At 39.3% G+C, this 20664-nt stretch overlaps 1 protein-coding gene across 5 annotated transcripts in view; it reads left to right on the top strand.

Annotated features, from left to right (window-relative positions):
* Positions 1–20664, top strand: part of Cntn1 (contactin 1) — a 267254-nt gene that overhangs the window by 151999 nt on the left and 94591 nt on the right. For all 5 annotated transcript variants that reach the window (XM_005067129.3, XM_040753939.1, XM_005067128.3 and 2 more), the window contains exons 2-7: positions 569–700; positions 2910–2942; positions 10121–10253; positions 12990–13162; positions 15370–15465; positions 19237–19443. In XM_005067129.3, the coding sequence (XP_005067186.1) occupies positions 640–700; positions 2910–2942; positions 10121–10253; positions 12990–13162; positions 15370–15465; positions 19237–19443 (703 nt within the window). In that variant the 5' untranslated portion in view covers positions 569–639. The remainder of the gene's footprint in view (positions 1–568; positions 701–2909; positions 2943–10120; positions 10254–12989; positions 13163–15369; positions 15466–19236; positions 19444–20664) is intronic.

The raw sequence follows: 20664 nt of genomic DNA, 5'->3' as shown, positions 1-20664 counted from the left end.
GTGCTTCGCCTAAATTTAATTCATTAAAATAATCTATACTAAAGTGTTGACAATATAGCAGTTTCAACAGATGATTGTAGTATTTTGTGTTGAATAAGCAAAAAAACCAGGTCACCCACCATCAGATTATCCAGTTCTGATAAGCATGTGCATTCTGGAAGGGTAGGGACCTGGGGAGTCCTCTCATTGTATTAAATATATTAAAAACAGAAAATGAAACAAAAGTTGGATATTTTTCCTTCTTTCTTGTCCTCTCCTCTCCTCTATTTCTCCCAATTCCCTCCTCTTTACTCCTTCTGTCTACCCCATTTTTCTCATTTCCATTACATTTCTTTTGTTTGTTTGTTTTTTGTCTGTTTGTTTTTTTGAGAGAGGGTTTCTCTCTATTGCATTGGAGGCTGTTTTGGAACTCACTCTGGAGACCAGGCTGGCCTCGAACTCACAGAGATCTGCCTGCCTCTACCTCCCAAGTGCTAGGATTAAAGGCATGCGCCACCAATGCCCGGCTTCCATTGCGTTTCTTAGTTTTTTTCCTTCTAACTTATTTCCTTGTCTTTTCTTGATGCAGGTGTTTCATAGTATTCAACTGCCATAAAGCTTTCCTTGTTTTTGAAAACTGAACCATCTACTTAACCGAAGATGAAAATGCCATTGCTGGTCAGCCATCTCCTGCTAATCTCCGTCATATCCTGTCTAGGAGGTAAGAACAAGCCTATGTCTAGTCTCCATAAATTATGTGAATATAATTATTATGTGTTTTTATCATGAACACTTTCATGTGAAATTAGAATTTATGTCTTCTATTGACATCTGGGTCGGGTCATATTAGTAAATACATTTTATATGCTAAGATTAACCTTTATTTTATTTTTTAGTTTTTATGAGACAGGGTTTCTCTGTATTGTTTTGGAGGCTGTCGGTCTCGAACTCACAGAGATCTGCCTGCCTCTGCCTCCCGAGTGCTGGGATTAAAGACATGCGTCACCACCGCCCGGCGTATTTTTTATTTTTAATGAAGATTTTGTAAACTTCTGTGCCAAAAAGCTCATAAACCTGGAAACTTTGTATCTCTTGAAAGATAAACACTAATATGTCACAGACTGGTCAATTTTAACTTAATTTATGTAGTGGTGAAAAAGACAGGTGTCATTTCTCCCAGCTGCCTACAATTGAATGAACTTTACTATCTTTAATAATAGGAAAGTGTAGTAAGAAATTCAAAAAGTAACATTTTAAATGTCTTCCTCTTGTCTTTAATACAACTTACTTGTCAATTAGCATTAAATTAAGTATATATAACTGTTTAATAATTGATTCACAAGATTTCTTAAAAAACCATAAATACATAGCTATTATGAGTATCCAGAACAACACTGAATCTGATAAATCTTTCATTTGCTTACTCAATTTTAGGAAAATAGTGTCAAATATTCTATGAACGCTATAGGCATATAAAGAATAGCATAGCAAATTTGAGCTTTCAGCACAAAGATCATGTTTCTCTCTTTCAGAGGAAATATGAAAATTCAGAGACATTTCCCACAAGCATAGTCACATATTTCTAATGGCAGTAGTATGTTTCCTAATAATCTTTTTCTCCCCTCAAACCTCCATCTCAATGACTTTTGCTCAGTGAGTACTTACTGAGTTGTTATTCATCTGAAGATATACTTTGATACACTGCTCTCTACCAGTCTCTGTAAGGATATACCCCAAGACTATTCTATTGCATTTATGATTTACTTAGTTCACTTGTTTGTCTGATACAGGGCCCCTTGTTGCCCAGGCTGCCCTGAAACTTACTGGGTAGTCAAAGATGACCTTGAACTATCATCTTCCTGAGTGCTGGGATCACAGTATGGTCAGTTAGTCTTTATTTTTAAGGAAATAAAAATTATGTTTTTTGAATAGATGGTGATTTTTATCACACCAATTTTGGAATTTGGTGAAAAAAATTTCATTAATGTCACCAGTGGGATAGATGAAGCACAGAACCATGCTTTGCCTGAAGCAGCTGGGGCCTTCCCTCCATCTTTCAGGGACCTAAACTCAAGTATAAACAAATCTTTGGTTTTGAAGCAAAAAAGTAATTTCTGCTTACAAAGCAGAGTCAGAGTGTATTAGAAATATAGGGAAAGGAGCTTCGGGACAATTACATCACAACTTTGAGTATTGGTGTGGGATTCTCACAGAACAGTCACAATTGTCTCACTTGCAAACATACACACCATGTTGACAGTTCTACAGTTACATCCCCAAGGGTGTCGGAGAAAAACAAAATTTTCCCTTTCTCTCTTCTTGTTAATTATGAATAGAGGATGGATCCAAAGATGCCTTGGTTAAGAATAAAGTTTGATAAGAGCAATCCAGGCACCACTAGCCTAGCATAAAGACAGGTCTTCCTGAGTCCCCTAGAAATCAGGGTTTACAGCTAAGAAGGGGCAAAGGCCTTGAGCAAATGCTCAGACACAGAGGTGCTGGGATTTTTCCCTTTCTGTCCCCATCCTGTTCCTCCTTTTTCAACCCTGCCTCACTTAATATTTAAGGATTTAACGACAATGGCAAGTATGCATAGACACAAGAGTGACTGCATGCACATATGTGGATATGTAATGTGGGATGTGTACATAGTACATAAGAAGAAATCTTATACAGTTATTGACATCTTGTTATAAATGAAATAAAAGTGTTTATTAGTCTCCCAAATTCATACTAATTCTATTGGTTGTGGACATCAGTGCTACAACTGTATTATATAAAAATAATTAAACAATATTCACACAGATGTAAAGACTTGTTAACCCTCGGTATGAAGACTATGTTCTGCTAGTTCAGACTCTCTGACCATGTTCGAGAGCACAACTCAAAGAATTACTCCACATAAAATTTGTCCTTCTTATTTTTTTTAGAGTTCACATGGCACAGAAGATATGGTCATGGAGGTAAGATTTAAATAGTTTTTATTGTAAAAATGATAATTTATTTCTGCTTTAAGGTGTGGTAATACTAAACCTGAAGGCAAAAGATTACTGTTAGAAATCCTCGAAGGCATTTTTTTTTCTGAGATCATTAAACATGTTGATTGTTGAAAGACCACACACACACACACACACACACACACACACACACACACACGTTGTTTGGGTAGATGAAAACTAATCAGTGTGGTCTCCATTTTGTCTTTACGCGCTTCGTAACAAAGCAGTGCTGCAACATTTGATTTGGTGTTTAAAGATTGCTTAAGTTCTCTTTTTGCAAGCCTCATGTTTGCTTCAAGAGAAAGAACTCAAGTTAGTGCATTTGAAACCCTAAGATTCAGTGCAATTAGGAGGGGAAATATGTCTACTGTTTGAGATGTAACAACCAAGCCTGCTGCTGTAGAGTCTCCTGTGATTACCGGTTTCTCTGAAGTACAGGCAGTCAAAAGAAGACCAACTTGGATCTGCCTCTCCAGCTGGAACTCGCAGGCTAAGCTGGTGTTTTTTACATAAATTAGTCAACTCCTATGCCTTTCTGGTTTTCAATGGGAAAAATCACAGGGTTTCTTACTGCAAGAAGCCCACAAAGAACACAGCAAATTAAGGTGATGCTGTGACTGACGGACTTTGTGCTCAGTGACTGGTAACTGTTAACTCACTAAAGCCACTGCATCATGACAGAATGAAAGACCAAGAGGGACTGCTGAACATCCAGGGTGACAGCCTCTATTCCAAATCCAAATGCTGCCACTCAGATTGAGAAAGATTTCTACTTGGAGGCTTAAGGAACAGAAGGACAAGAAAGTAGCTCAAACACCATCAAAGTCATTTCTCCTCCCTCCTCATGAGCTGGGAATCACTACATGTAGATTTTCTAAAGATCAGTGGCATAGCTTCCTAGACTTCTTGCACCTTATCATAAGTAGGAAATATGACAAGGTAATACTTCCTTAAGAAAACAATTGAAGTATGCTTCAAAGGAATTATTTGATGATTCATGGTGTGCTTAATAATGGAAGCTGAAAATAAGGAAGCCTGAAGTATTTTAATATTCAGAAGTAGCACAAAATCTAAATAAACAAGGTAGCTGATGAAAAGGTGTTTTGAAAAAACACTTGTAATTTCTGTAGGAATTCCAGTAGAAAGTAATTTATTGTCAAATAAGCCTTCGGAAGCTCTGCTGCAGAGTAAAGCTTAATGATTTATATTTAATTGTGGTTAGGATTTATAGTACTAAAGAAGTATGTACAGGCATTTCATCGCACTGACATAGTAAAACACCTGGAACTCAGTGACTAAGAACATCAATTTATTTTTCACACTCTAGAAAATAGAACCCAAGCTCAACATGTTGGCGGGACTGTGGTCCCTTGGAACATGCAGAACCCTTGCCCCTTTCAGCTGCCAGTAGCCTCCACATTCTCCTTTGATTGTGAAGGCATAGTTTCAGTGTCTGCCTCCAGCTGCTGGAAACTTCTCCCTATGGCTCTTAAAATTAACCTTCCATCTGAGAACACCAAAGTGCCCCCTGCCCCATGCACACTGTTTTGTAAGATGAGTCTCTGAGGACACACACACACACACACACACACACACACACACACACACACACGTTCACAAGCTCAGTTAGCATCCAGCTGATAATCACCAAGGACCCTTTATCTATGTTAAATTTGCATTTGTGACTCTTCACTTGAGGTGGTGTCCTGGGTGCCCAGCAAACCCTGCATTTCCCTGAACATACATTTCCCCTCTCCTTAGTCATGTCTCAGGGTACCTCACTCCCCATACCTCTAGAATTCTTGTGCATTCTGACTTTCAGATGTCCAATTTTATCCCTATTACATAGGGAGTTTAGAGATGATGAGAAGACAGCTCCACAGGCTCCTCCTACATCACCTACTCACGGCTCATATCTGCACTGGTGTGCCATGCTGCCATTTGTAGGGCTCACCATACCTGCCCTTCTCTTGTGCAGCAGGTGTGTTTCATCTAGTTCATTTAACCTGTAGTCACAGAAAATGTCCCTTCTCTCCTTCTTTGTGGATATTACTATCAACACATATACATTTCATTTTGGGGGTGGTTGTGATGAAGGTCTTTTAACCCAGCATTTGTGAGGCAGAGAGGTAGGTGGATCTCTGTGAGTTCAAATCCAGCCTGGTCTACATAGAGAGTTCCAAGATACTCAGGGCTACATAGAGACACACCATATGACCAAACCATTAATAATAATAATGATAATAAATAATAACAATACTGTCACTTGCAAACTCTATACTCAATATCCTACGTATTCCATCAACTTGACAGCAATATAACAACAAAAATTCTTTTGCCTGTGGTGGCTCTTTTCCATTCCTTTACCTATCTTCCCCTTTGAATACAGCAAACTTTAACACCAATAATGAAACATTGCCTCTGCCACCCATGATTTACAAGTGATTAATGCAGTAAGCCACTCTCCAGCTTCCCCTGAAGTGAACAGTTGGGCTATCACAAATAGGCAGAACAGTAATCTAAGTGGAGATGGGCATTTCTTTTTTATCTGCCTCTTTTAAAACAAGAGAATCTTTCCCAGACTGCTTTGAAAAAATCGTCATGGCCTGACTTGTTCTGGGTCCTTTCCAGCTATAGCAGACTCTGCCTTTGGGGTGCATCAGACATGAAGTGGCCTGGGAATATTCCCAGCCATGTCTAGATGTTTATGAAATGGATTGAGGTGCCAAGGAGGCTATAAAGACATGATGTACTCTCCCTGTGACATAAAGCCAAGCAAATAATTTAGTCTCTATATCCAGTTTTGCTAATCCAATCCTCACCATTCTTTTAAAAATTGGATTTATGCACACCTGTGAGAGGAACTCTGAATTTTGCCTTGTTGAGGATGGTAAATTCATGCAGTGTTACTTCTTACCCATTGACCTAAGAAGTGATAGTGGTACCAGAGTATTCAAAACCAAATCGTTGATTGTCTCCGTGAAGGACCAGTACTATGTGGAAGTTTGTGCTCAGCAATGTAACTCTTGCCTCATGTAGATCATTCATTGTATTTCAAGAGAGCTTAAATCACTTCACTCTTGGCTCCATGACAAGAGATATTGTAAATATTGTAAGAATTTTAATAACAGACTTTTAAATTTTGATGCCATTGCTTTATTTCCTAGTATATTTTTCTTAGACTCATCTGACAACATACTTATTCAAAATTCTGTTTAATAACAGATTGAGATGACATATTTCAGAATGAAAAAAACTGGAATCTGTCTTAAGACAGACAGAAAAGCTACTCAAAATAACTCTCAAGCACAAACTGCAATCTTTTACTTTCAATCTCTAGAAATACAACCAAATAGCAAGATTCCAGAGGACTATCTCCACACAGTTTGAAAAGTGTGAGGATACTATTTTAACTCATGCCGCTGGCAGATTGTGAAGTCTCTGGACATGAAAGGCCCACTGAAGGAGCAGCAGTGGTTTTTGACTGTCTTTTATCTGCAGATTTTACTTCAGATATGCATGTGTGCTCCTTTTCTTTCTCATCAACATTCTTAACCAAATTTGCTAAAGTAATCACTTCTAAGGTAGAGTTATGATAGCTGCATTAGATAGAGGAAAGTGAAAAGCTTTGTTAAAATGAGTTTGTATTAGGACAAAAAAAGATCAAAAGAAAATGTGTTAATTAAATCTTCAGGAGACCTGAGATGTTTCCTCCAACTTTGTGCCTCCTCCTTCCCCTGCCCCCATAAAACTTCCAAAACATCAAAAGCTGTCACCTGAATCTTCTCTCTGTTACAAAGGTAAGAGACAGGCACCCAGTTCTGCAGGCTGAATATAGAGCTGCCTTCAGTAGCCCGTTCTGAGTCTCGTGCAGAAAGATCTTTCTCTGGGTTTGAGCACTCCTGTTGAGTTAGGGTCCATTGAGTCACAATACTGAGTGATGGGGTTAGGTTCCTGCGGAGGGTGATAATGAGAAGCAAAGACTTGAAACAGTAACTGCTGCTCTTAAGGGTCAGTTTCAGTTCCCAGTTAACATGTGCAGAATCATCCATAAGCTTCACAGGGGATCCAGTCTTGTCCAGTGTAGAAAATTCTAGACATGTAAGCAACGTGTGTTCACTAAAAGTATAGCCCTATCCTGGAAACAAGAAAATTTTTAAATGTGATTTTCTGCCATATGAAAATTAATTAAATTTCATTATGTTATCACTCCAAGGTTTCATATCTGTCCCTATAGAAGTTATAAGCTAATGGAGGGTTGGAAAATATACAGACATCATTTGTGCAAAATATTGCCATTAAGAAGAAATAATGTAGGAATACTTTTGTTTGACCTATAGAACTTTAACTACAAATTCTAATTCTTTAATATTTACATAAGTTCTTTGCATGATTGCCTTCCTAATATGAATATGAATATATATATTCACACATCACAAGGTTAAGGCCTCACTGCTGTTAGGAGGTGATATTTCATTCAGGCAGTATCTCAAAGGTCGATGTTAGAGAAGATAAAAACCTCTGTGTTGCTTGAGTTAAACCATCTATTATAAAGCAAGCTCAGAATCCTGAGTGGGCATCTCTCATTAACAAATGAAGCTTTTAGGGAATAGGTTACATTCGATCAAGTTGTTGGCAAAAGGGGCAACATGGGAACCCCACAAACAACCCAGGCTCTTGCCAAGGATGTTGATTGTTCTCCACAAACTGACTGAAGACAAAACAGACACAAGTCATTGAAGATGGGGAAGTTGAACTGGTGCCCATCTAGAGCCATTACCCTGGCATGGCTCCATGGTATGGGAAGGCGCTGTACATGCTACCAAAGGAGAAATGTGAACACAAATCCACCTACAAATCCTTTAATTTACACCAATGGCCTGCCCGCAAGATACATTGGTGAGATAGTGACAAAAATCTTGTGGGAGTAACCAATATCTGAATGGATTTAAGGCACACTCCATGAAATGGAACCCATACCAACACTGGTTGGGTGGCCAAGAAAGAACCTAAGATTAGATCAGCCAGGGACCTAAGCGAAAACCAAACACGAGTGTTCAACTAAAGGAACATAGCAATAAAATAGATCCTAATAACATTCTGCTATACTCATAGATCAGTGCCTTGCTCTGGCATCATCAGAGAATCTTCTTCCTGCAACAAATAGGAACAAATACGGAGACTCACATCTAAATAAAATGTATGTAGGAGTGAGAGACCTTGGGACACACAGTCTTTGGATGTCTCCATCTAAACACTTTCCTCAGAGCTCAGGGAACTCTGCAGCAAAGGAGACAGAAAGAGTGTAAGAGCCAGTGGGGATGGAAGACACCAAGTAAACAAGGCCTTCTAAACATAGCCATTCAACAACCATAAACTCACAGACTGTAGCAGCTTGCACAGGGCCAGCACAGGTCTGCACCAGAAACGATCCTAGAACTGGGAGAAATATATGTATACACCCATCCCAACCAAGAAGCTGACTGAAACTGGTAACTACTTGCAAATGAAAAACTAGTTTTCTGCAAGTGAGTCTCACTGGGGAAACAAATCACTCTTAAAGATAGGCCCCATACTCAGTCAATACAACACGAACTCAATGGCAGCTTTGGATGTCCTTTGTCTTATAATGTTGAGTCAGAACATTCTCTTTTTTCTTTATTTTATATATTTTTATTATTACTATTACCTTACAGGTCCTTTGTGCATATATTATAGATTTTGTGTATTCGTGATTCTTGTGTGAATCTTTGAGGCTCCATGCATTACTTGTGCCTTTGCTTTGGCTCTTTTTCTTTCCTTGTTTTCCTTTGTCCTGTGCTGATTTGTTTGTTTTTGTTTTATTTTATTATGTTCTATTTTACCTTATCATTATTTCTTAGATGCTTGTTTGTTTTCTAAGGAGAGATGGAAAGTGTGTGGATCTGGCGAAAGAGCTGGGAGGAGGCAGGGACTGCTGTAACTTTACTTATTTTAAATAAAAGGGGAAAACGAATAAGCTGGGGTATCCTGACATGATGGTACATGCCTGCCATCCTGGTATTCAGGAGGTAAAGACAGGAAAATCTGGAGTGTGAGGTCAGCCTGGGCTACTCGAGACTCTCTTAAGTTAAGAAAAACCAGAAACAAGATAAAACAATGACAACAATGCAAGAAGTGAACCATGGCTTGTTCTATCGGAGCCATCACAGTGACTTCAGAGAAGAATTTCCTGCCTTTCCAGGCACATGACTCATCACTGATGGAAAATGTTCAAGGCAGAGAAGGGCAGCGGTACCTGCCAGGCCGGAAAGCTCACGTTACACACCACTAACTCATTCAGGGCATATGGGTCTTAGCTGTAGTCTGTAGATGATGCCACACTAGGGACATGCAAGCCACTCCTGCCTCTTCAACCTTTCCTGCGACTTCATTTTTGTTTCCTTCCAGAGAAGACAGACTCCCAGGACAAGTGCTGCCCAAACTGGGTACATATGATGGGTTTCAAACCAGTTAGTTCATCAACTCCCATACTCGCAATTTATATATATGTTGTCACAGGTGATAGTTGAGTATGAATCTGGGTCACATGTTCAGGAAAGAAAACAATTCAAAAGTAAATAATCTCTGCTAGAGCATTCAGGAGTTCACTTATCACTTCGTTCTTATCTTCTAAAATCTTTAAGCACCTTTGCATTCTAGACCACTAGGCAGCTGGGTAGCAAGGGACAGTGATTAAAGAGGCCACCGGTCTCCAATCACTGCCAGTGTGGTAACACAGAAGGCTGCATCAAATGTCAAAACAGGGGTGTTAAGTCCCACAGCCCCAGTTGGGAATCATATAGGGCCACAAAAGAGGGTCGTTTTGAACAGGAAGGACGGGAGGCAGCTTCCTGAAGAAATTCATGTCAAATGTACTTTGTAAGAAAAGTAGGGTGATGATTTTAGAAAGTAGGAAAGCTCAAAGCTCATACGAAGACCTGGAGGCATGAATGCGCATGCACATGGATTCGTGTGTGTAGAGGGGGCTATACAGACATAGCTGGCAAACGGTACTTTCAGGGAAGCAATGAGAGACCCACAGAAAAGAAGTACTTTTGGTGCAACCAAATCTTTGACTTACAAAGGGGTGCACTATAAAAATCATCTTGTTTTTATTTCAGTTTCTGAGGAGGACAAAGGATTTGGACCCATTTTTGAAGAGCAACCAATCAATACCATTTACCCAGAGGAGTCACTGGAAGGAAAAGTTTCACTCAACTGCCGGGCACGGGCCAGCCCATTTCCAGTTTACAAGTAATGCACCCGACTGCTCTTTTCAGAGGGAGGGCCAGGGTGGCAGAGTGCAGGTGGGACCTGTGACCTCAGATCTGCAGCAAAATCTCTAAGACAGGTCTGTAAGGTCCATGGACACTGACTCAAATATTGGCAGATCTATTACTGAAAACAAAACATGGTATTTATATATATGTTGTTTTCTTAAACATATGTAAGAATTCATTTATGCATAGGCTATACAGGTAGATCTGATATTATCTAATGAGCTGATGCTTTCAAACAAACAAAATGTCACATAAAAACATATCTATGTCTCTATATAATCATTTTGTATGTACTGTCCCAGATAGCTCAAATCTATTAGTGACTGATAATATTTCCATATTAACTACATTCAAAAGTTTGTATAGGCAATCCCTGAAGGTGTTACCCATTTTAGCTGATCTCAAATCTCTAACCCTGACAATTTAGACAGTTTCCTGTGGCACTGGGTTCAACCCTAACACTCATGTATGTGAGGCAAGCTCTCGGCCACTGAGCTGTGTTTCCAGCACAGAAATATGTCTTAGCCAGGTGATAGTGGTGGTAGCAGCCATGCCTTTAATCCCATTACTCCGGAGACAGAGGCAGGAGGATCTCTGTGAGTATGAGGCCAGCTTGGTTTACAAAGCTAGTTTCAGAACAGGCAGGGCTACACAGAGAAATCCTGTCTCAAAAGACAAAAAAAACAAAACAAAACAAAATGTGTCTTAAATATTTCCACCTTCTGAACAGTTATGGGTTACGGTTAATTCTTTGTGCTGTCACAAAAACTTGGTAAGAAGTAAAACTTGGTTTCTCTGCTACAGAGAGTTTGCAAAATTGTACCAACAATTTAATTTGATTAAAAAACTAAAAGTTAAATAAATGCCAGTGAACTTGAATTTATTTTGTGAGGTGTTTCCATGAAAGAGAAACCAGTGATGGGAAAAATGGGACTTCAGTGGACAAATGTCACCTGACTTAATTGAAGTATATCAATTAACAATTAAGTGTTTGATAGTAGGCTTTCCTCCTACTGTAAAACAGCTTTCTATTGGTATAAAGAGTTATTACCAGGAAAAATAGCCCCTTCCCACCACTTAATTATAATTGTGTTCATTTTCTCTTGCCTCTAGCCATAATTACAGGATTACCACTAAAGTAAAATATGAATTTAGATATAAAGCCACCATCTTTCTGACATTATTTTTATGGTTTCAATTTCATGCATGAGAACACAATATAAATTATAGATAACACATTGTTTTAAAAATTATTTGGTTGCTAGACAGACTGCAGTGACCTCGGCACACAGACATAGCCTTGGACTGGCATCAGTGACAGGTTGTAGAGATTTATCCAAGACATATTTGCAGATGATGTTAAAGGCTAACTTAAATACATTGGTTTGACCGTGTGAGTTAAGGACTGGCTGGTGAGATGGCTTCTAAAGAAGCCTATTTCGGTGATACAGATCTACCATACAGTCCTCCACAGCAGCCTCCAGAGTGGCTTGGAGGCAACCAGTCAGCAGATACTGTGCTCAGTGTTTCTGGGAACACAGCATGGGCAGGGGTTTTGTCCTTCCCCACACAGAGGCAATAGGAATGAAATGTAGTCTGAAAAATATGTCACTGAATCCACCCCACAGGTTTTAGCCAAACAATGTCCCCAGCTTGAACTGCCTTGCCTGTCCATTTGTTAATACAGGGAGCAGAGGGAGCCAAGTAAATAGAGCTTGTAGGGAAGAGAGGAAAGGAGAGGAGAGGAGGGGAGAAGAGAGCAGGGGAGAGGAGAGGAGAAAGACTTTTTGGTGGTTAAAAAAAAAAGGGCAAACTACACTACCTTTGGTAATCATGCAGTTTGTCCTTTAGGATGTATTTTTGTATTTTTAGCATGCCCTGTCGTGGTGGCGGATTATGTATGCATGGTGGCATCCTGAGAGGCAAGAGGCACTACAAGGAATTTCACTTGCCACTCACCAGCTTTGATATACTTTCCTCCATCTCCACAACCAAGTAGCAAGCACTGCAGTAAAAACATTTAAAGTCATGCAGAGGGATTTCAATACCCATTTCTGAAAATAGACAGTTAACCTACCCAAGTACAGCATGGTATAAAATTATATGATATCCCAAACAACCACAGCCAGAGGAAGTCACAGCAATAAACACAACTTGGTGTCAATAAAGGGAAAATCCCAACACCTGATGCTGTCTCCCTGAGACACAGTGGGATATTTTTAAACTATGTGATCTCCCTCTAGTGGCCAACAGGTCAGTTGCTGAGCAGACAGTCTGCCTCCTTTAGTTTTACTGGAAAGTTGCTGTGTTACTTAGTCAGATATTTATAGTTTATGTTTTAATAATTTTTGAAATGTATCTAATTGTATGAGAAACTACTTAGCAATGTATGACTATCCAATATGCTCATGTGTAAACAATAAGAAAACAATCAATGGAATGAAACTTGGCAGCATACCTTTTCTTTTAGAATAATACCTCATTTAAGATGAGGGGATGTATCGAGTTAGTAATTACATTTCTGTACCTTAGATAAATTATTATTCATGTTTCCAAATACTCAGAATTACAGGTCATTAAGAAATACCACTGAGTCATAACAATCATCTCATGTCACATGAAGCTATACTCAAATCACTTCAGAATGGTGTTAGTCTGACAGTTTCCAGCTTCATGACCTCCACAGTGACATTAATGTCTTTTTCCCAAGATGGAGAATGAATAATGGGGATGTTGACCTGACAAATGACCGATACAGTATGGTAGGAGGAAACCTTGTCATCAATAATCCTGACAAGCAGAAAGATGCTGGGGTCTACTACTGCTTGGCATCAAATAACTATGGAATGGTCAGAAGCACTGAGGCAACCCTGAGTTTTGGATGTAAGTAATCACAGCTTTAATAAAGGATGAGTTTATTTGTGTGAGATGAAATTACAAGTGTTTTAATTATTGATAAAGGTCTATATAAATTGGGGTTTGAATCTCTGATGATTAACTATCTCTATTTTTTCTCTTCCATTAAAATTACTTCTCCTATATAGATTGTTCAGAGGTAAAGTATAGTAATTACTCTTCCAGAAACACCAAGCTCAGTTCCCAACACCCATGTTGAGTGGCTCACAACCTTTTGAAACTCCAGCCTCATAGAATACAGTGCCTTTCCTCTTCTTGGGTCCATGGGTAGAAAGCAAACACACACACACACACACACACACACACACAACACACACAAATATCACACATATATTTCACACGCGCGCACAAACATACATGCACATGCACACACATAAATACAATTTAAAAATCTTATTCCTATGAATATGAACCTTAGCATTCCAACCAAAGTAGTGACACGGTGTGATTTATTAAAGAAGTCATGTCACTTGCTCATTTACAGGCAGTAGGTTGTTGTTGGTAAGACAAGTAACACACTTGTGAACATCCCAAATTAAAATATGGTAATTCGGAATGACTATCAAAACATATCAGCAAATACAACCATTAAGAGTTCTGCAAAGAGAAAAAACAAGAAAACAGGCTACTGGCAAGATGTGTGCCAGAGGAAATGCATTGTACAGGGTAGAGGGATTTGCATGGTAAGTTCAGCAGAGGCACAGTGCTATGAATGCTGTAAAGGTAATGTAAAAGAAATTAGGACCACGTTCTGAAGAATCTTGAATGTTTCTCTGCATTCTATCATCAGTGAATTGGTGCCAGTGTGATGGCCCCTATGGAGTGAGAATTAACTATTAGAAAAATATCTGAGATGTGCAGTGCCCTGTGCCTCTCCTAAGCCCCATCCCATCCCTGAAAATATCTGGCTATTCTTTTTTAACTTCTGTAGGTTGGAATTAGTTAAACTGTATTCTAGTTAATTGATTATCTTAAATTTGAATTAAGACACTTTTATTGGGGACAATAATGGAAAACAATAAATACTTGCTAAAATAAAAGTTAGAGTTTGTTCCAAAGGACACCACTATATTGGGAGGGGAGCTGATTACAGTAATAAATCTCCATTTTGTGATTTATGTCATGTTTTCAATCTTTGGTAGATACATTATAGGATGAAAACAATGTTTCAAGAAAGCAGATCAATCACTGGGAAGGGTGAGACAGGTCAAGAAACAATAATATTAAAGCAAAGATAGTTGTAGATAAAACACATCAAACTTAAAAAAGTCAGCACTTCCACTACATTAAAGTTTTTTTTTCAAAGAAAGCCAACTTAAAAGGCAAAAACATTCTCCCATTACTGAAGTGGAATGAGAGCCAGGAAAATGACTTTAAGGTGGGACTAAGCATATGAGTTTCTGTTCTACCACCAGAGATTAACAGAACTTTGCCAAGTTTATTTAAATGTCAAATGAGCAGGTGAGGCTGGAAAAAGCATTCATATGTCATTAGCACCCTGAGTCCACAGATGTGACTTTGAGCTTTCCTCTGGAAAAATATAACAGGGAGTGCACACAGATTTCCAGAGACAGGCAGTGTGCTTAGGGGAGTAGGAAGTAGGTATGGTTTGGGTGTGGACCACAAATGAAGATAAAGAGAGGCAGAAACTAAGCAGAACCAAATCAGTTTTAAAAAAATAAAAGGAAGTATCGAAGTACTTTAGGATCAAGAAAAACTGTGAGTTTTTAACACAGAAGGGGATGAAAAAGAGGTGGGGGGATGGGCCACTTTCCCGCTATCCAATTGGGGTCCATCCCTCAGCTCTTTTCACCGAGTATCCAAGGACTCGCTGGAAGGGTTAGGGTTGTCCTTCCTCTGTAGCTTGCAGCTCTCCTCGCGTCATGGCTGGCCTCACTGTGTTTCCTCATGGAGACTCTCCCTAACCTGAAATTAACATTTTCGGTTAGCTGCAACCATCACGGTTGTCGGAATTGTGCAGGCTGCTGTGAGTTCATGGCGGAACTGGATGGCACACACAAATCCCAGCTATGAAAACAAGCCACTTTGCACAGGTGTCCAGGGCCAGCCGAGCTCTGCCATATCGCGCAAACAAGTCACGGATAGATCACACTTAACAAATATCTCTTTCTCTTGAGCAGAGTGAACATTTCCCTTTTCCCTTTTGAAATCAGATCTCGACCCCTTTCCTCCTGAGGAGCGTCCCGAGGTGAAAGTGAAGGAAGGGAAGGGCATGGTGCTTCTCTGTGACCCTCCGTACCACTTTCCAGGTAAATGGAGTTGCTCCGACACCTAGGCGATTAAATGAGGACAGCTGAGTGTTCTAGTAATGATGATATGCTAATAACGACTTAATTTATCTAACAATCGTGGCCCATCGTTAATTTAACGAGACTCATTCTTTGTATTTGTTGTGTGAAAGTATCCTGGGGGAGTAAAACAGCCCACTATGGAAAGGACACTCACCTAAAAAAAAAGATTCCTCCCAAGACTAGCTTGGTGAACCAATGAGTTTAGCTAGTATCCCTTACAGGAACATGGGAGAGGTGTTAATTACATCAGCCTGGGCAACTTAGGAACAGTTTTCTTCAGCAGCCACTAACTTCCTATAAGATAATTATATGTTAGGAAGGGGTGGAACTTGTGAGCCTTGCCCCTAGAACATTAGGTGTACCAACCTCAAGAAGATATCATAAAGGTAAACACAGTCACTAAGAGTTCATTAGAACAATGGCTATGCCATGCCCATAGGACAGCCATCCACAATAGCATCCCTTTGCAGTCATCACTTACAAGTGGCTGCAGACTCTTTTCCATATGGGCTCCTTAGTCACTAGGCCCTATAGGTTTTTCTAGTCATTTCAGTTCATAAACAATAAGTATGTTGGATTTATACTTATTAAAGTTCCTATCACATAAGAGAAATTATGGAAGATAATTCCAGATATTATAATAAATATTCAGAAATAGAATAGCACTAAGGAATGATGTATGATCAATCAGTTTTTCCAATTTACTATCTGCAATATACTGTGAATTGCAACTAAGCACTAGAAAGGGATAAAGACATGATAAATTATTAATATTCTTTGAGTCACTGATCTATGAGAGTAATTGTGCACTTCAGAAAGGGAACAAAATTAAAACTCATCTGTTAAAACTTCAACTTGGAATAAACATTCCTTTCATTTGATATGGTTAAAATTAAGGCTACCATAATGTATAGTCACAGTCTTGTTTTCATTTGTTTTACTTCTCCTTTGACAATGAAATGGATGTTTTATGCTCTTTATATATTAAGTGTGACTTAAAACATACCCATAGAAAATGAAACAGAACATTTTGCTATAAGTAATTTTGTGTGAAATGCACCAACATTTTATGTCTTTATAGACATATATACATATATATTTCATACAGAATTATACACATATATTACTTGTAAAATTTCATGTATATGAAATTTCATATGTACATATGAAAATTGTGTATATATATTTCTAGTTGTTTATAAAATACTCAGTACTGCAAGAAATATAGCTATTTTGCTCACATATGGGACATGTTTCCAGTGTTATATCAGGATTCCAACAGAGTATAGGTTTTTGCTGGAGGAACTGCCAAAACCATGAGTAAATCCCCCTCCTCTTCATAGTATTTCCTACAAACAAGGCAATAGATGCCCATTGACTCCCTTTGCCTGCTCAACAACGGACAAGGAGCTCCACTGACTAAGAACACCACTGTGAGCACTTTCCCTCAACTAGACACTGCTTGTTTCACAGGACACACCAGTGGGAAAGAACAATAAAAACTGACAGCTCTCAGAGACCCTCTGCTGTGACAGGAGTACTTAAAAGATACAGGATAAAAGAGAGGAAAAGGAAAGTGTAGGGTTAATTTAGAGTTTAGAGAGCTCCTTGCTTGGAAGGGAATGTTACTAAAACCATAAGGAAGTGAAGGAGTGTAGCTGTAGTTTCTTGTCCTGCCATGTCCCACTGTCATGTCAGCCCCAAATAAATGCACAGAGACTTACAATAATTTATAAACTGTTGGCTGATAGCTAGGGCTTCTTATTATCTAGCTCCGTCTTAATTGTTAACCTATAACTACTAATCTATGTATTTCTACATGGCCTTATCTTACTAGAGAATGCCTGACATGTCCTATCTTCCCAGCCTCTACATGGCATCTCCCTCGGTCTCTCCCTGCTTACCTTTCCCAGAATTCTCATCTCCTAGTCCCACCTATCTTCCTGCCTCTATTAGCCAAACACCGTTTTATTCATCAACCAATGAGAGAAACATATACACAGAAGGACATCCCCCATCAAAGGAGATAATAGTATAAGTATCTAAGAGGACATTACAGGTGGTTGAGGCAACAACAGCCAGGACTGAGGTAGTACCATTGGCACAAAGCAAGCCAGGGGATGACATAGAGAGAAGTCAGAAATGTAATGTGAGTTCCAGGAACTGTGCTGTGAACGATCTTAGCATGCGTGTGTTTTTACACTTTCAATGAGGTTTACACTCAGAGTTTTGAGCAGAGGAACCATATGACATGAGTGGTTACTGTTTTAGAATAGTTACAGTAGCATTTTGCAAATGGTGCCTCACACCTTCACAAGGGTTGCATATCAGATATTTGCAATATGATTCATAACTAGCAAAATTAGGAGGAAATTCCTTTTTTCCCTTTGTCTGACATTTGATCATTATTTTTTGTTTTCTAAATTTATATGTGCTATATTGTGGTAGTTTGAATGTAATTGGGCCCATAACCTCATAGAGAGTGGCGCTATTGGGAGGCATGGGCTTGTTGAAAGAAATATGTCACTGTGGGGGCAGGCTTTGAAGTCTCTTTTGCTTAAGTGTCACAGTTCACTTCCTGTTGCCTTGTGACCAAGAGTAGACAGCACCACGCCCGTCTGTATGCCACCATGTTCTCCGCCATGATGATGATAATGATAATGTACAAACCTCTGAAACTGCACTCCACCACCTCAGTTAATTGTTTTCCTTTGTAAGAGTTGCTGTGGTCATGATATCTCCATGGAAATTGAAACTCCAGCTAAGACAAATATATTTTAGAATGATCTTTCCACTTCCCCAACCAATGCTGCCCAGATCCTCTCCACCCCCTACCCACTCAACTTCATATTCTCCCTCCCTTCCTCCCTCTCTCACTCCCCTCCTCTGTCTGTCTCTCTCCCTCATAACAAAAACAACAAAAAATCAAAACAAAAGATACCCCCTCCCCACAAAAGACAAAAGTAACAAAACAACAGGCACACACACACACACACACACACACACACACACACACACACAAACACCAGAATAGATTTTGTGTTTGTCAACTACTTCTGGACATGGAGTCTACACTGGAGTGTGGTTGATGTTCCAAGTGACAATAACATTCCATTGAAGAAAACTTATTCTCCCATTCCAATCAGATACCAATTGTAAAGACCCTTTTTTATGTGTGTGTGTGTGGGAGATTGGCACTTGGGTACCCTTCTCTTTCTTACTTCTTGGATTTTTTTTCCGATTTGAACCTATGCAGGTTCTTATATATGCCATAACAATCCCTGTGAGTTTATGTATGTATCAGCTGTCCTGCTATGGCTAGAAGACACTTTCTTTGGAGACATTCACTACCTCTTCTTACCATCTTCCTTCCTCCTCTTCTCCATAGACCCCTGAGTCTTGACAGGAGGATTTGATAAACACATCGTATTTAAGGCTGAATGCTCCAAAGCACCTTGTCTCCTTGTGGGACTTGGTGTTAGTTATCTATTACAAGAAGAAGCTTCTATGATGAGGGATGAAAGAGGGACTGATTTAAGTTTATATCACAATATCATTAGGAATAATTATATTTCTATGTTCCTTTACCAGAATATTAGTTATATGTTGTCTTAGGGTTTTTGTTGCTGTGATGAAACACCATGTCCAAAAAGCAAGCTTGTAATTAGGAAGCAGAATCTTCACTTTCAGAGAAGAGTTTAATATTTATCGGACAATAATTTCTTCTAGATGACCTTAGTTACCGCTGGCTCCTGAATGAGTTTCCTGTATTTATCACAATGGACAAACGAAGATTTGTGTCTCAGACCAATGGCAATCTCTACATTGCAAATGTCGAGTCTTCTGATAGAGGCAACTACTCCTGCTTTGTATCCAGTCCTTCTATTACAAAAAGTGTGTTCAGCAAGTTTATCCCCCTCATCCCAATACCTGAACGTAAGTGTTTTACTTGTTATCCTGTCTTTACAAAGTTATCTGTTTATAGTACATTTAAGGTAATGATCCTGTCTTCCTGGGGAGGGCAGCACATAGTGGATGCTGGATAGAAGACTTAGAGTTTACCTTCTGACGTTCATTTTTATTCAATAAAGTTACTCTAAAATGGTTGACTTCATATTCAGTGCTTCTTGCTTAGGAAGTATATGGAGGGTAGGCTCCTTAGTTCATAGTTGCTACAGAATTACCATAGGAATGTCTGGAATCTGCTTTGTGTTTCTACTTAATAGTAAAATTTTAATGAGACTAAATACTTATGTCAAATTGTTTTAAAGAAACGATCACATAATTAGAAAAAATGTTGATTATCTTAGGGAACTATTTACATGGTACAAATTAATGTAAATAATTGCTATTTCTGCTTTAAGTAAGTGATGTATATTTCTGTGACCTGTGCGCTGGGGTCATACTCCACCTCCATTTTTGAATCTTTAAGAGCTTGAGATGGCTTTATCTCATCACAGCCCTTGAGTTTCTCTTATCCCCTTAGCCCCAGCGCTTCCTCTACCTTGGCAGTAGTGAGTGCACTCTTCACAGCTGACCTGTTTGCTCCCTCCCTCTCTTCCCTGTGGGAAGTAACACTGGCATTCCATTTTCCCTTCCCTAGTAAGGGAAGAGTCACACAGCTGGTATTCAAATGCTGGCCTCACTGTTTCACAGATGTGGCCTCAGGAAAGGGGCCTTGGTTATCTTTCCTCCTCTGTTTCACAACTGTCCTTCCCCTCCATCTCCTACACATCCTCTTGCTGTCCTAGTGGTGGGCAGATTTCCCCTTCTGCAGCCAATCCCTTTGGTTGCTGTGTCTCACATCCCATTCGGATCAGGGCTTCACCAACTTACTTCTTTTCCTGTACTCTCTCAGAATCCCATCTTCTCACTCTGCATGTTCGATCCTATTCAGTGAAGGTCCTCTGGGATAATCGTATGAAAGTCATAGCTATTCAATCAAAAGATAGTTTTCAGTTCCCTTTTTGTTTTCAGTATTTGACAGCTTCCATCTGCCTCTCACAGATTTCCTTCTCTTTCCTCAAGACTCACCTCCCGCCTCTGGCAAGCCTTATACAGCATGAATCACCAGACCGTCCTCTGTCTCATATTTCTCTCCAGTTTTTTTTCTAGCTATTCTCGCCAAACTACACCTTTTCAATGGTGGTCATGTAA

Source organism: Mesocricetus auratus, unplaced genomic scaffold (genome assembly GCF_017639785.1).
Source record: "Mesocricetus auratus isolate SY011 unplaced genomic scaffold, BCM_Maur_2.0 Super-Scaffold_100010, whole genome shotgun sequence".
Lineage (NCBI taxonomy): Eukaryota > Metazoa > Chordata > Mammalia > Rodentia > Cricetidae > Mesocricetus > Mesocricetus auratus.
The sequence above is the reverse complement of the archived record's forward strand: the minus strand, read 5'-3'. Positions and strand labels throughout refer to the sequence as shown.